The sequence below is a fragment of the Pelodiscus sinensis genome, chromosome 22 (genome assembly GCF_049634645.1).
Source record: "Pelodiscus sinensis isolate JC-2024 chromosome 22, ASM4963464v1, whole genome shotgun sequence".
Taxonomy (NCBI): Eukaryota; Metazoa; Chordata; order Testudines; family Trionychidae; genus Pelodiscus; species Pelodiscus sinensis.
The window spans coordinates 22,789,415-22,806,455 of record NC_134732.1 but is presented as its reverse complement, the minus strand read 5'-3'; the positions used below and the strand labels follow the sequence as shown (position 1 = coordinate 22,806,455).

Sequence of the window (17,041 nt, the reverse complement as noted above, 5' to 3'; positions counted from 1 at the left end):
CTCTCAGCCCCGCCCCGCCTGCGCACGCGGCTCGCGCATCCCTCCCCACGTGGCTTCCGCGCCGGCCGGGCGGAAGGGGCGGGCGAGCGGGCGGCGGCTCCCGGGGATAAGATGGCGGCGAACATGGCGCGCGTGCGGGGCGGCGCGTGGGGCCCGGTTCGCAGGTGAGAGCAGCGCCCCCCCCCCGGGGTGAAATAGAACGGACCCCCCCCAGTGACCCCCCCCCCGTGACTCCGCCCCTCCCCCTTCTGGAGCCCCCTCGCCGATCTGTAGCCCTCCCCTCAAAGAGGGGTCCCCCCCCACTGGGGCTCCAAGGCCCCTTCTCCCCGCCCCCCACCTCTTCCAGATTCCCCAGGAGTCCAGGTCCCCCCCAGCCCCCCCCGACAGATGCCCTCTAAGAATCCCCCTCCCCCCACCTCCCTTCCGACCTGCCCATCACTGGCGCCTCACTGCTTTGCCATCCCCTCCCCGAGGACCCTGCCTCCACCCCCCTCAGGGCTGCTGCCCTCCGCCCGCCCCCGCCTGCTCTCCACAAGTGACCTCACCAGAGCCTCGTGTGTCCTGGGGCCTCTTGCTCTCCACTCAACCTTGCTGAGCCCGGAATAGAGCTCTCTCATGACCAGGTCCCAGCCTGCACGTAAATAAGGGGGCCTATATAAAAGCAAATCTGACTGTCTTCCCTACCCAGCCTCCTTCTCTTGGGGCATCGTGCAGGGTTTTCTTTTGGCTAGAAACCCTCAACCGCAGGATTGTTTAGCCTCCTTTACAGTTTGCTGCAGGCTGAACAGCCCTTGGTAGACAGAATTGGAAACCTGATCAGCCTTCTGGCAGTGTGACTGTCACTACTGAGGTCAGAGCCCGTTGATTCCATGCATCTACTTAAGTACTTATTTGGCCCCGCTCAGCACTGTCATAATACTAGCAGGGATGAGCTGGGGTGCCTATGAGAAACAGTCAGGAAAATCACTCAAATACTTCCCTGATATCTTAAACTCTTGTTAAATTTCATCACCTAAATTTGGGTTATTGCTGACTATGGATTATATGCAGGGCTCGACAAACTATGTAATCTACTCGCCATGGGTGAGTAGATTACAACCCCGAAGAGCTGGGTTCGGGTGATCTGCACATGCGCAGATCGCTGGACAACGCAGCTGGTGAGCGGGGCGAGCCCTGATTATATGTATGTTGTTACTTTTATCCACAAAAACAAAGTTTGTTTTCATCTAAGCACTGTTTAGGTACAAAATACAGGACTAATAAACCATCTTGTTAGTCTTTAAAGTGCTACATAGTCCTGTATTTTGTTTCAGCTACACCAGACTAACACGGCTACATCTCTATCACTGTTTAGGTACAATGATTTCTAAAAGCCTGTGCGATGGACTTAGGTCTGGTGCACTGATTAAAGTTCTTATACAAATGTCTAGGTTTGGCCTGGCAGCTTACAGAAAATACAGCAGTGGTGGGGGCTGTCCCAATATCCCTCTCACGTCTCCTCTGCCTGGAGTGCCTAATCCCGTCTTCGCAACAGTTGATGGACAGGAGAGGTTTGAAACCAAAGTTACCACACTAGAGAACGGACTGCGGATTGCATCACAAAACAAATTTGGACAGTTCTGTACTGTAGGGAGTAAGTACTGAATGACTTCAAGCAGGGGAAGTTCTATGACTGGTGTTATACAGGTCAGGCACAATGATCACAATGACCCCTTCTGGCCTTGGAATCTATGAATCACTGCATCTGGATCTACTGTATCTAGAAGACCACATCCTGCTTTGGCAACAGTGGCTAAATTCACATCGATTTTATTGGGAACAGATTTGGTATTTAGGTACCAATGTGATATAGACCTAGCTAATGGTTTGTCTTTGCTGCACAGTTAACTTGAGTTATCTACGCTTGAGTTACTCCTCTTGCGTTAGTCTAGCTCAAGCCAGAGGAGAGGCACTGAGGGGTTGTGTTAACTTGATTATTAGCTTATACCCTGGTGAGCCAGCTAACTTGAGATAAAAGCACCTTGCTTGAGTCAAGGGGTTTTGTGTATGGACAGCAGTAACACTTGAATTATAACTCAAATTAACTTTGCAGTGAGGATAAGTCCTTAGTGATATGCTAAGTCAAATATTTACTTAGAAATAATCCAATGCATTGAAATAACTGTTTTAAATTGAGATGGTCTTTGCTAGTCTCATGCTTTCTCATGCTCGTAAAGCCAGCCAATGGGCTTTGAGGTTAAAATATTAACTTGTTTGTGTTTTTATCAGTTCTTATAAATTCAGGATCAAGACATGAAGCAAAATACCTTAGTGGCATTTCACACTTTTTGGAAAAGCTGGCTTTCTCTGTAAGTACTGTTAGTGACAATAAGGTTCCTCAAACCTCTGTGTTAAATACTTACCAAAAAAACTAAACTCAGCAATTAGTATGGCTATAGTTATTCTCAGAAGGCCCAAGTCTGCCTTCTTTGAGCACCTAAGATTTTTACTGACTTCAAGGAATGCATCTCAAACTCACTACATTTACTTGCCTTCAAGTGGAAGAAAAGCAAATGCTTCTGTATAGGTTACACTCACAAATGATAAATAAGTCTTACGAAGCATGTGCCTAACATTTTTCTTTTGTTAGTCTACAGCACAGTTTGGCAGCAAAGATGAAATTCTTCTCACCTTGGAAAAGCATGGTGGCATCTGTGATTGTCAAGCATCAAGGTACACATCTTACACGCTATTTCCCCACCCGTGAAAAGTTGTCATAATGGCTGATGGCAGCATGACTTTAATTTGCTTTTCTGTTCCCAGTAGTGACTTAATTTTTTGAATAGCAAGAGTAAGCTATCTGTGGCAAATTGCAATAAGGCTGCTAGTGTAAATATAAAAAAGGAATTTTAGCACTTTACTATCTTCAAATTACTGGGCAGATATCACCAGTTCATATATTCCACTTGTAAACTGAATGCAAAACATCTGTTTGTATTGCAGGGATACCACAATGTATGCTGTTTCTGCTGATGCCAAAGGCCTAGACACTGTGGTCAATCTACTGGCTGATGTGGTACTACAGCCCAGATTATCAGGTGTGAGAATCTGAAACACTGTTTCAGGAAAGGAAACGCAATCACTGCATTGCATGACACAATGATTTCAGAACTGCCATTCACTACAGCCCACTGATTTAAAGACTTTACAAAGTCCGTGTTGAGTACTGGAGCAAACATTAGCTCATTATAGAATATTTTAATTATAAAAGTTAATATGGTTCTGAGACAGGCTAATCATTTCCACTTCCTTCTGGCAAGAGGGTGTGTTTTAGACTGTTTGCATCTATCTGAGAGGATGGCCAGAGAATATAGCCCTAATCTGCCAATGGATCCAGTTGATTGCTGATTTCCTAGCAGCCTCAGTCTTTTACCTAATGCTGAATAGTGCGCATTAGGGATGTGAACAACTAGTCGCTTACCCCCTGCCTCTGTCTCTATCAGAAAGAGGCAGCAAAAGCAGGGGAGGAGGGGGTGCTTCAAAGTGACAGCACTGCGTGGAGCCTGGGGCCAGACCCCGGGCTCCACACTGCGCTGCTGCTTTGAAATGCTGCATGCAGCCCGGAGCCTGGCTCAGGCTTCACTCGGTGTGTCAAAGTAGCAGCACCATGTCAGCCTACAGTCAGCCGGGAACTGTCCCTGGGCTCCGTGCAGCACTGCCACTTTGAAATGCTGCACAGAGCCTGAAACTGGGCTCCCTGCAGTGTTTCAAAGCGGTAGTACCGCATGGAGCACGGGGTCAGCTGGGGACTCAAGAGTCCTCAGCTGACCCCAGGCTCCACGTGGCGCTGCTGCTTTGAAATGCCATGGGGAGCAGGGTGCCAGCGAGGGGGACTGTTTGAGTCCCCAACTGGCCCCGTGCTCCCCGCCGCACTTTCGCCTTTGAAGTGTAGCAACAGCCCTGGGCATGTTACACTTCAAAGGAGGAAGTGCCCTTATCAACTAATTGAATAGTCAATGCAAATTGCATCGACTATTCGATCAACCAAATAATTGAAATTTTACATCCCTAGTGTTCATGGACTTTTTTTTCTTCTGTCCCCCTTAATTTGAGCTTCTTTGTTTCTGGACCTCAAACAGATTCTGCTTGAGCCAACATCCCATGGTGTTTCTCACTGTCTGTGCAGGATCCTGGGAGTTCATTATCTGTTCAGTCTGTTTGGACAGTGGTTCACATCCTTTGTTCTCTCTCACCATAGATGAAGAAATTGAGATGACTCGAATGGCTGTGCGGTTTGAGCTCGAAGATCTGAATATGAGACCTGATCCAGAACCTCTACTAACAGAGATGATACATGCGGTAAGCTGCTATGGGGCTTGTTTCCCACAAATTGCTCTCTGCAATATGTGACGCAGTCTCTCTCACCTCTTACTTAATTTCACTAATACTTTTTGTCTGGTCTAAAACCAGACTTTTATTATGCTAACATAGAATTCCGGGAGTATTTTGCTTACATCTCCATTTTGAAACTCCATATTCTGCATGAGATAAAGTCAAGAAATTGCCTGTTAAGGTTCCAACATGGACTGATGTTGATTCACACTGCAGATGTTTGGGTGGGGCTCTTGATACTTGGACTTCATGCTTCTTTTAGAACTACCTATCTCCAGCATTCCATTGTTCTTCCTGCTTGCACCTTCAGGATAACTTACCTTGATGCAATGCTTTTTCTCTACAAGGATCCAAAAGCATTTCACAGTCTATTCATGTAGTACAACTGAAGTCTGGGCCCTGACTTTGCTGTAGGGGGCGGGGGAAGAACATCATCCTACCCCTGGAAGTATAGGCTGCAGAAACCCCTGCTCATACAAAATGGCCGTGATATCATTAATATCCATGTAGAGCAGTCCAGGGATGTAAAATCCTGCTTAATCAGTTAACTGGTTAAACATAACATTTAACTGGTTAACTGTTTAAATAGGAGCAGGTAGGGAGCTGGCTGAGTGTAGTAGCCCTGTGGCATGGGCAGTTGGACTGCTTTGGCAGGGCTGCTGGTTAACCATAACCTGTCATCATCGCTAGATAAGGGGAAGGGAAGTCTCAGACCATAATTTTGTGGGAGAACAAAGCATTGTGCTCTCAATTAAGAGTGGATGTATATTCACCCTTCCAATAGGCAGCCTATCGGGAGAACACCGTGGGACTCAACAGGTTCTGCCCTGTGGAAAACACAGAGAAAATTGATCGGAAAGTGCTCCATTCGTACCTGCAGAATTACTATACACCTGACAGGATGGTGTTGGCTGGGGTTGGGATAGAGCATGAGCAGTTGGTGGCATGTGCCAGGAAGTATCTACTTGGTATAGATCCGGTGTGGGGAAGCAACAAGTCCGAGCAAGTTGACAGATCAGTCGCACAGTACACGGGAGGAATCGTCAAGGTAAAATAAAAGCAAGAACTAATCAGTGTGTCACGCAACTTTCTCTTGTGTTCAAGTAATAGGTTTGGACTCCCTTGATTTGATTATAATGATGCCTTTTCATTTTCAAAAGGGCATCTCTTGAGTTTACGATAAGCAGCACTTGTACCCACAAAGCAGTTAATGACATCAGTGCTTGCTTGTACCTGCAGTTGCTTACTGTATAGACAGACATACAAGCTTATGAACATGCCACAAGCTCTGTGTGCGCCCATTGTGGCTGCTGCTTGGGAAATCAAAGTGTTTGATTTCTGTAATTTACCAGGCCAAGATCTGAAGGTCAAATTCAATCCTAATTAGTTTTTTTTCCCCACACAGCTCGAAAAAGACATGTCAGATGTGAGTTTGGGTCCCACCCCAATTCCTGAGCTGACCCACATCATGATTGGGTTAGAAAGCTGCTCATTTTTGGTAAGTACTGTCTCAAAATTCATTGCTGTGCACACCCTAAACTAGCAGAACCCTGAGCAACCATGTTATTGTTCAAATGTTGGAGCTGTCTTGTGTCTGAGAGAACAAATACATGCAGAAAGCAGAGAAGTTTTTCATCAGTAGCCTGTTGAGGCTGGGGAAGGTTGTGCCAGCAGACTCTCAAATGCAGGAGTTTACTATCATAAGTATCCCTACCTCATTAGTCCTTGGAGACACACAGCAGTATTTGCATCGCTTCTAGTGTTCATTTGGGGCCTTTTTCCAGCTTTTTCCTTCTTCCACTCACTTTTGAGACCTGAGACACCTTGCACTGCATCTGCACTCTCTTACTGTGATTCAGGAGGAAGACTTCATTCCCTTTGCTGTATTAAACATGATGATGGGAGGTGGTGGCTCCTTTTCTGCCGGAGGGCCTGGCAAGGGCATGTTCACCCGTCTCTATCTTAATGTGCTCAACAGGTTTGTTTACCTTTCTCTTTCACGGAATACTGCCAAGGATTCTCTGGATCTGGGCCCTGAACAGAAGGCTCCATCTGAAAGCCTGAATGTGCCCATTTAAAAAAACCAGCCCTTAGGCCCTTAGAAACCGAGGTTGCTTATTTGGGAGGAGGTGGGTGTAGTTCAGCTGAGCACAGGTGCCCTGGAATCCTGTTGTCATCCACTGACCCATGTCATCAACTAGGGAGAAAATCTTGAAAATTAGCAGTTAATACAACCATTCCTGCATCCTACTGTTGACCCCCACTGTAGAAATGGTGAGAAGGGGAGTAAAAGACAGATCTGCACAGGAGAAAAGAATCGGGAAGGGAGATGTGTTCATAATGATTGGACTCGTTTGAATTCCCATCAGCATTTGGGAATCCTCATCTTGAAGATGAAGCACGGAGTATTTTGTCTTGTTACAGAGCTCTCAGATGCATGTTCTTGTACTTACAGGCATCACTGGATGTACAATGCAACTTCTTACCACCACAGTTATGAAGATACAGGTCTCTTGTGTATCCATGCCAGTGCAGATCCTCGACAGGTACGTGGCTCTTAATGGTAAAAGCCACAAATTCATATAAAGTAAATTTGTCACAGATTTAGAGTAGCTCTTTCCATGTTATCCTTAAGCAGCGATTGGTTGTGTATAAAATGTCAAACCCTAAATCATTCACACTTAGAGGGTACAATATCTTAGTCTGCAGTGGAATTGCCTGAGCATAATGGCCAGGTTCCATCAGTCTGTGTATCACTTTAATCTCAAGGATGGCTCAGCGTAAGGTTCTTGTCTAACATGTAATGGGCATTGGGAAAGTTCCCCACTGTGGAAGAGAAAATCCTGTTTTCCCACTCAGCTGACTATGTATGAAGGTGAATTGGGTTTATGTATTCCTGACCCACTGCCATAAACATCCTCCTCAAATCGCTCAAGTGCTGCGCACATCCTCTGTCCTCTTCTGGCAAAGTTCCCTTCTCGTGGACGGGCATTGCTGCTGTAGTGCCCCGCTATACTTTTCTTGTATTCCCGCAGTTCAACCAGGAAGGGGTTTGAATCTTTCAGACTCCAAAAGGGGAGTGGCAAGTCTCACACTGCTATCCCTGGGTTTTTTATTTTTTTGCTTTCCTTTCTTTGCTTAAACCTGTGTTGAGAGAATGAGCAGGTATTGTTCTGGTTTTCTTTCAAAGACTCGCTTGTTTTTATAGGTCCGAGAAATGGTGGAAATAATTACAAGAGAGTTCATTTTAATGGCAGGAGCAGTAGGGGAGGTAAGCTGCCCAAATTCTTTATTTTAAGCACAATCTCAGAACTGAAATACCACAGTGATGGGCCCTAGCTCAGCTGATGAATTTCATACGCAAGGTTTTGAATGTACATTTCCTGCTGACTGGTATTTCGCCTGCCTTTAACGTTCTAGTAATCATAACAGCTTCTCCACAAGGAGGCGGGTGTTTGTAACAACCATTTTTTTTTTTTAGTGTACTCGTGGCAAAAATCTATGTAGAAGATGAGACTTGTTGCCCATTCTTGACTTCTCACCACTTTGTTCTGGAACCAGCTCTGCTGACTTACTGAGCACGTTCCTTTTCCTCTTAAAAAACCCACCTCTGCAGACTCATTCCAGCTGTAAAGCCCACCCCAGCTCCAGACTTATGCTGACAACAGAATGTGATGTTGATGTCTCCCAGTTATTCCTAGAGGATGATGACTCTGTACAGCAAGTAGCTGCCAGTCCTCAGACCAGTCTGCTGTATTTTTTGTTGCCATACAGGTAGAATTGGAGCGAGCAAAGACCCAGTTGAAATCCATGCTTATGATGAACCTAGAGTCCCGGCCAGTTATCTTTGAGGATGTAGGAAGGCAAGTGCTGGCAACAAACACAAGAAAACTCCCTCATGAATTGTGCACTCTGATCGGTGAGTAATCCCCACTGACTGTGCTCTGACAGTGTTGAACTGCGGGTGTGCTCTGCCGGGAATGAAACTGCTACCAGGTTGATGCCTTTACGCAGGAGCTACCTCACCAGTTTGGGTGGGATATCTCTCTAAATCCTGTACTTAATAAAATGGGAGCTTTTGGCATGGTGCTACCTGTGTAGTTCTGGTCCAGTTCTCCAGCACAGTGGGCTCGTAGCCCCAAGTGAGGGGGGCAGGGAAGCTTCAGCAGAATCCCCCAGTATCAGCGGTCACTCTAGAGATTCAATATTTTTGTCAGTATTGGACAAATGTCCAGCTCACCTTGTTCTGCAGGGTACAGTATTTCAAATACAGACAGCAAATCTAACTAGCGAGGTGATGAAGTCTAAGCCAAAACCCAGTGAGATCACTGGAAGTTACGCCATCCCCGCTCCGGCGTGGGCTTTCTCTTCATCTGACCAGGCCACTTAATGTTTCTGATCCTTAGTTTCCTGGGGTGGAACAGGCATACCACTTCCCTCCAAAACATCTCCTGACACGAGAGAAGTGACCATGTAAACAGAAGTGCTCGTGTTGCCCATGCAGCTGGAGGGTCTTTACACTAAGCAAGGCTTAAAAAGACACTATCAATTTGATTTTTAAATTCAGAGCCAGCCCCATAAGGTGCTAATGGGCAGCTCTGGGACTAACCCCCCACAAATCTGGGCCCAGTTCTGCCACTCACCTCATTCCTGTCTCTTCCATCATCTGTGTGTTGTCTCTGAATTTATTTCAGCTTTGCTGCTGGCATTACTGAGAGGCCCTCTTAGTGCAAGAGCGATATGGTCGGGTTTGTGTACCGAAACCAGGGCAATTGACGTGACCCACAGAACATAAGAACGGCCGTACTGGGTCAGACCAAAGGTCCATCTAGCCCAGTATCTTGTCTACCGACAGTGGCCAGCACCAGGTGCCCCAGAGAGGGTGGACGGAAGACAATGATCAAGTGATTTGTCTCCTGCCATCCCTCTCCAGCCTCTGACAAACAGAGGCCAAGGACACCATTTTATCCCCTGGCTAATAGCCTTTTATGGACCTAACATCCATGAATTTATCCAGCTTCTCTTTAAACTCTATTATAGTCCTAGCCTTCACAGCCGCCTCTGGCAAGGAGTTCCACAGGTTGACTATGCGCTGTGTGAAGAAGAACTTTCTTTTATTAGCTTTAAACCTGCTACCCATTAATTTCATTTGGTGTCCTCTAGTTCTTCTATTATGGGAACTAATAAATAACTTTTCTTTATCAGCCCTCTCCACACCACTCATGATTTTATAGACCTCTATCATATCCCCCCTCAGTCTCCTCTTTTCTAAACAGCACTGTGAAAGCAAGTTTTCTCTGATCTCAAAATAATTGTAGCAATTACTTAGCAGTTAAAAAAACTCAGAGGTAAATGCAGTTGCGAAGCTGTGTCCCTTTAACTGGGCACAAGTTAAAATCAATTAACTTCCTTTGTGAGATGGTTTGAGACTCCTAACTTCCCAACTGCTTACGAGCTAGCTCAGTGCTCCAGTTAGACAGGAGGAGTCTGAGACAGTGCGACAGAGCTGGAATCCAAATGCAGGCATTCCAAGCATAGACCCAGCAATGAAACTATTCAGCCGCCACAGCAAAGCTTCTTCCTGTTCTAAAATGCATTTAAAATAGCTCTTTTTGTCATCGTCTGCAGGTAACGTGAAGCCCAATGACATCAAGAGAGTGGTCACTAAAATGCTTCGTAACAAACCAGCCGTGGCTGCCCTGGGTGACTTGACGGAATTGCCTACGTACGAACACATTCAAGCAGCACTGTCTAGTAAGGATGGACGGTTACCGAGGATGTATCGGCTTTTTCGATAAAGCAGCAACTGTCATCTAGATCAGGAGACTTAACTTTTTTGATACCTATTGTTCTTTGGATTATGTCACTGCAAAAAAGAATATTTACATGTACACGGTGTAAATATGGGACTTTTCTTGTAGCTAAGATGGCTTCAGATGTTCAGAATGTGAAGCGTTCATGCTGGTATAGGCTTACAGACCTGTCCTAGCTCTGAATAAGTACTTTGGTCATCAATAAATTCTGCCTATCACAGAAGGCTGGGTGTAGGCCATTCTCTTGGCACTTTGAGTGGCAATGTGGTGAAGCAAACATCATCATTACAGGTGAAGGGCTAAGCATACTGATGAATTAGCCACGATCTTAGTTGCCACTTGCTTTAAATAACCAGTATTGCAAGGGAAGTGTGTTCATGTTTTTTCTTCATAGTCCTGGGCATTGATGGTTCCAACCCAAACTGCATTGTACTCTTTAGTAAAGGAGATTGAGGTAGAAATACATTTCATAAATCAGTTGTCCTCCAATCTTGTAGGCTGTACACAGTAATGCTGTCATTTGGGGAGAATTGTTACAAGTACTGCTAATGTAAGGTAATGTTTTAGTCCAAATATGACTAATCAAGTTGAATTAGGACACTTGAACAACCTGTCCCCTCAAAGTTCTGAGTTTATACCTAGTTCATTTGAAAATAGCTTCAATAATCTGAATAAGATTGCTGCATGTGCTTGTTAGACTTATTATGGGTAACATACTAAGGGCAGGTCCGTACTATGTGGAAAAGTTGATCTAAGCTACAGAATTTGAGTTACTCATTTTGTTCTGATGGGGGTACAGATGTAAGGGGAGTTGATGGGACAGTTTCTCCTGTTGACCCAGCAATGAGCTAAGCTATGTCAATTTTGGTTATGCTACTGGAGTCCAAGGGAGAGTAATCAGCAGTCAATTTAGTAGGGATGTCAAGGTGTAGTCGACAAGATTAACTGATAAACCTAGGCTTATCAGTTAATTGTATAATCTTGTCAACTACACACATTTTGCCCCACCCCTTGCTGCTCTGTATCAGGGGCAGCAAAGCAGGAGCTAGTGGCTGAGGAGCTAGCTTAAATGCTGGCTCCCTATGAGCACCAGATCCACCTACCTGCCTCTAATAGAGGCAGCAGTGCAGAAGGTGAGAGGGGCAGGCAGGAGCTGATACGCACAGGGAGCTGGCTTTCAAGCCAGCTCCGTGGACCCACTTGCCCACTCCCTGGCTGCCCCCTACAGAGGCAGAAGGACAGGCAGGAGCCAGTGCTGGGGCAAGCTGGTTTAAAAGTCAGTTTCCCCCTCCCCCAGCTCTGCAATGCTGCCTGCCTCCCCTTCACATGCTGCTGCTGCTTCTATCAGAGGCAGCAGCAAGAGGGTGGAGGGCTGGGGAGGCTGCCAGGAAGCAGCCTCTGTCCATGAGGGGCCTGAGCTCCCTGTGGACAGAAGCTGCTCTATGGGGTGCAGAGTAGCCTATTTCTGCAGCAAGCCTGGGGCCCATTGCAGGCAGAGGCTGCTGCCACCTCACACTGCTGCCTCTGTATATCAGGGGAGCAGGGATGGGGAGTGGGCAGCTAGTCCACAAGGGAAGCTGGTTTTTAAACTGGCTCCCCTCACAGACCAGCTCTGCCTGCCACCATGTGCTGCTGCCTCTGATATACAGAGGCAGCAGCCCAGGATGCCAGGGGACTCTCCGGGCGTGGCATTGGAACGTGCTGGCTCCTGGCCTCCGTCCCAGAGACTACAGAATAGTCTTGTAACCATGAAGATTTCATGCAGTTACATGACTATTCAATTACACTATCATTCCTACAATTCAGTAAGTCTTCACTAGACTTGCTAAATTGAGTCCCAGTGGATCAATCAATGCAATGTCAATCTGTTTGTAGTACAGACAGGCCCTTGGCTGTAGCTTTCCATCAAGTACTGTGCTGTTGGACAGATCCTCTCTGAAGGGTGTGGCCTGGTAGATACTGGGGGCACAGAGCTCACTTGAAATTAGGTTGAACCTAAAGCACAACTAATGGTTTCTTGCAAACCAAAGCAATTCACCTTGATAACTGCCAATCTCCCCAGGAAAGACTAAGCTGAATTAAATGTCAGTACAGATGAATGATTTGTATAGAGAGCTTAGTCTTGAAGGTAATTGGTTCTTGCTGAAAGCCCAGCAGAAGGCATTTTATAGAAATCCACAAAAGAATACCACCAGTAACAGGGTTTAGTGACCTGTTTTTCAGACATGAGAAAACATCACCTTTGACAGGTGAGATGTAATATCCAGTTATATACAATAGCTGATCTCTCTAGGCATAAATAATGAAGTCGTGCGGTGCTGCAATTAAATGATTTGGTACCTAAGCCATCAAGCTGAGCAAAAGGTTCAGAAGCAGCTTTTAGCAACACAACATCCATTGATGTCAGAGGAAGCTGCGCATGCTCCTGGAGCAGAGAACAGACCCAAAGTGGTGCAGCGGATACTAAAAAAAACACAGCTGCTTTTTGAACCATAGTATGTTGTACAACACACAGTTGTGTCCTGTCAGTTGTGGCGTGTATCTTTGTCAAGGAAACAAATAAAAACATTGAAATAATTGGGTGCGATTAGTAAGTGAACACGATCATTTAGAACGTTATCGACGCCAATGGATATCTAGGAGGCTTTGCTGCATTGATAATGACATGTTTTTAAACTTAACCATAAACACTTAGAAAAACAAGAAGCTTATCCTATGTTACAGCTGAGGAAAGACATGATTTGCACCAGGCCACCCAGATAGTGAGCACAGGTCACAGCCTTGATTAGAACTCTACTCTGCTGTTGCTCAGCAACAAAATTGGCTCTGTTTGGTTTTGATGTCACTGCTGCATGTACAGGAACCTTCACTCTCCACAAAGAATTTATGGCACAGGGGCAGTAGGTCCTTTTCTAGCTTAGTATTGTTCCCACAAGAAATCTACCACTCAATCACAATTTACAAATCACACAGTCTGAGGAAAATCTGCTCCTCGTTTTAATTGTAAAAAGAAATAGGGACATAAAACACACTAATAGGTGCTTTAACATGAAAATGCTGAAACCAGAGATGAAGTTGGACTTTTCTTTATCATTTGTAGGCTACATGTATGGTATGAAAATCTCATTTAAACCAAAATCTGATTTGTTCTTTTAAGGGGATGGAGAGACACATTAAGGACTCCAGCCCATCAGGTGCTCAGGTCAGTAAAGCAACACACTTGAGCACATGCTTAACTTTCAGCACATGAGTAGCCCACAGACTTCAGTCTTGCTGGATCAGGGCTCAACACCTTGCAAGATTGAGCCTTATATTTCTTCCTTAAAGCATCCAATTCTTATTTTCTCTCCTATATGCACAACAGTTCTGCCCTGAGATCTCAGCAAGAGTTTTTTTCACGGGGATTAATACATGATTACTGAGAGCAGAATTTTGGTTTAAAATGTGAAATGGCGATTTATTACCAGTCAAGAGTAGCACTTCTCATAGGTATTTTCAGAGTTTGGACTGATCACAGTACTGGTATAGTATACTAAAATATATTTTTTTCATCCCAAGATTACTGTGGAAGTAGGTGTCTGCAAAATACCTAATAATTACAATGGAACTTCCTCTAAACCATCTGCTTTGTATTTTCTGTAGTAATGTGGTTTAAAAAGTGTTATATTTAACCAACGATTCAAGCAAGGTCAGCTCATGAGAAATGCTACAGTATTAACTGTCATGTACATTTTAATCAGTGTAATATTCCACACTTAGGCTCTCTTGCGCAAGAACATATGCAAATGAGGCACCGCGATGACAATCGCTGCACTTCATTTGCATACTTAATGAGCAGCCATTTTTGCGCAAAGCTCTGGCTCTTGCGCAAGAGCCATTCTGCCGCTTATTTTCAGGCAGAACAGCTATTGTGCAAGAGGGGGTTTCTGCACAAGGAGCAGTGTAGACTGCTCCTTGTGCAAAAGCCCCTTGTGCAAAAATGGTGGCTCATTAAGTATGCAAATGAGGCACAGCAATCGTCATCACTGTGCCTCATTTGCATATGTTTTTGCACAAAAGAGTGCAGAGTGCCTTCGCCGTCAGAGGAGGCCCTTTTAAAGAGAAATTCTCCACATTTTTCTGACTGGGAAGCAAATGGGATGGGGGGCATAACTTCTCCAAATGGAGAATCAGAGAAGGAACAGAACTGACCTGGTTCTTGCTCTGAATATCTCCCAAAGGCAGAAACAGATTTTTCTCCCACCATAAGTAGCTTTTTTTAGAGCTCTCTTTACTTAACCACTTTTTGCTGGATTTTTACACAATAGCCCTACCAAGGCCACTGTTTACAGCTGCGGCATCTATTGCTGCTGCAAGCGTGTGAAATTTCTCACTGACACAGAGATGGGATCTCCACTATGGAGGATCCATAAATTATCAACATCCGTTTAGGAACTCTGACTTCATCTGAGAACATGTGCTGCTCTCAGAGATTAATATGCACCCTTAGCAACAACATAGTAATAAAAATAAATACTAATTCAAAAGGCCATATTAAATGCACGTTGATTATTGTACATCCACACAGAGCTTGCTGCAGTGGCCCACAACAGCACATCTATTATAAACAAGCATCAACCTGAGAGAGAGACTGCTCAAGATCTCTAGTTGGTCCTCTTGGGTATTTTACAGGATACTGTACATTTGGCTATAGATAAATACATAAACTGCTGACTTCAATGCCCTCCTGTGATAGATACTTACAAAGCAAGTACCCAAAATAGAGAGAACCGCAATGGTCTCCTTTTTGCAAAATTTCCTTGAGTAACCGCTCTAATCCAAGACCGCGTGTCCCAATAAGACGCTTTGTCTTGGGTAAGGCTAGACTTATCACCTAACTATACATCATGCTGCTTGCAAAGGAGTTTTGTTAAAAGTGACCTGATTGAATAAGCCGAGGCATGTTTTGAATAGTCCCTTTTCTGCAAAAGCACTCAAGTTCTTTGGATTAGCGTATGCAAATGAAACTTGAGAGCTGAGGTTTAAGACATCTAATACAGGCCACAGCAACTGTCATGCTGGTGCTCAAACCAAGACCCCTTCCCTCTTGAGCTGTACCTCTGCAGATGTGGAATCAAGTAGTCTTTGCCTTGGTCTGAAAACCTCCTTTATGACACCATTTGCAGCTTTGTTGCTGAGCTTTAAGGTCAGGAAACAGCACAGACCCTGCTGGATTTTTGGTCTTTTAATTCCTGCCGCTTCTGAAGTTCCCTTGTAATTCGTCTTTTTATTCCAATTAAGTAAAGTTCTCTGTCAAACTGCCCTGCAGCGAGTGGGATGCTACAATATAAAGAAAAGTTGTTAGATTTGCACAATATGCACAATTTATGTTGGCTTAGAGCTCTTTGATTAGTTTAGGACACAACAGTAGCCAGAATGAACTTTTCCATTTTCTCTTGCACTAACATACGTCTGTAGCTCTGATGTTAAGTGAATCTTAGTGTTTCTCTAGCATCACAAGTTAGGCTTTACACAAGTCTTGTTTGGAGAGACTAGACTGAGTAGTAAAAGCGAAACGTGCCCTCAATCTGAGTATGAAACTTCCAGCACTAATGGGAGACATATCTGAGGCAGCAGCGGTCAGCATTGGGCCCTTAAGCATATGACTGTCAAATAGCAAGAACACGTAGGCTACGTCTACACTGGCATGATTTTCCGAAAAAGCACTTTTTGCGGAAAAGCGTCCGTGGCCAATCTAGACGCAGTTTTCCGCAAAAAAGCCCTGATCGCCATTTTCGCGATCAGGGCTTTTTTGTGGAAAACAGTACTGTGCTGTCTACACTGGCCCTTTTGCGCAAAAGTCTTTCGGAAAAAGACTTTTGCCTGAACGGGAGCAGCATAGTATTTCCAGAAAAGCACTGACGATTTTACATGAGATCATCAGTGCTTTTCCGGAAATTCAAGCGGCCAGTGTAGACAGCTGGCAAGTTTTTCCGCAAAAGCAGATGATTTTGTGGAAAAACTTGCCAGTCTAGACACAGCCGTATTGTTTTAACTGGTCCTGCTAGTCTCCTTATCTAACTCCCAAGAAAAGTCCTCTTGAAGTGTGTAAGGCTCAAGAGCTCATGCCTCAGTTGTTCCACCCAGGCTGAGGTGGAGTTTACTTATGCAGGGTCAGAAAGCTTTCCTCTTCCTCCTGAGCGCCAACCTTAAGACCCATCCTGTAGCCAGGGAGCAGAAGAATGGGAGCCATGCACCAAATGCAGCCCCACACCTGTACTGCCTTCAGACTCAGCAACACCTCTGTATTTACCATGAAGACATGGTCACATTTCCCCCACGACAGAACAGAGCACCTACTGAGATTTGTTTTTTTGGGGGGGACATCTGAAACAGCAATTTTAGTAGCACTGATTCCCCAAACACCCGGTCAGCACTTTTTTCTAATCTAGAGAGTCTTTTTAATGTTTAATTACTTAGGCATGCAACTCACAAGGGAGACACAACTAGCCAGCTTCACTTAGTCAAGCCAATTACTTTTTACAAGCTTTTAAAATGTGGGCAAACAGATACAAGACTTGATATTCCTCTAGGGGTATGAATCCTAGCGTACCCCAAGGTGTTTGGCAAGCTGTATACATGCAGCTCTACTGAAATGCATCCATTTCTGGGGAGGGAGGGCAAAAGTCATTTCTTTGGGGGACTGAAGTGCAAATTTTGGGCAAGGAAAGAAAGGCAGCCCCTCAGTTTTCTCAATAAAGAGCACTGAGAGCTGTGTCTCAGGTGAACATGCCTATGTGGTAAATGCACTGGACTCAAGTAATCGCCCTCAGAAGGACCCAGGGACCGGCAGTAGGGATTCTGCTATCGCCAGTCTG

The 17,041-nt window shown here is 45.1% G+C and overlaps 2 protein-coding genes across 5 annotated transcripts in view; one reads left to right on the top strand and one right to left on the bottom strand.

The window, feature by feature from the left end:
• The first annotated feature begins 8 nt into the window (after positions 1–8).
• PMPCA (peptidase, mitochondrial processing subunit alpha) lies at positions 9–12,762 on the top strand. The gene is made up of 13 exons (XM_075905586.1): positions 9–164; positions 1,431–1,633; positions 2,269–2,348; positions 2,630–2,712; positions 2,983–3,077; positions 4,238–4,338; positions 5,156–5,419; positions 5,777–5,869; positions 6,231–6,349; positions 6,827–6,917; positions 7,580–7,642; positions 8,146–8,290; positions 10,000–12,762. The coding sequence occupies exons 1-13, from the start codon at positions 112–114 to the stop codon at positions 10,167–10,169; spliced, it is 1,560 nt and encodes a 519-aa protein (XP_075761701.1). The 5' UTR covers positions 9–111; the 3' UTR covers positions 10,170–12,762.
• The window catches only part of INPP5E (inositol polyphosphate-5-phosphatase E), a 30,696-nt gene continuing 19,884 nt past the window's right edge, over positions 6,230–17,041 (bottom strand). For all 4 annotated transcript variants that reach the window (XM_075905574.1, XM_075905573.1, XM_075905575.1 and 1 more), the window contains one exon: positions 6,230–15,503. In XM_075905574.1, coding sequence (XP_075761689.1) covers positions 15,371–15,503 — 133 coding nt within the window. In that variant the 3' untranslated portion in view covers positions 6,230–15,370. The remainder of the gene's footprint in view (positions 15,504–17,041) is intronic.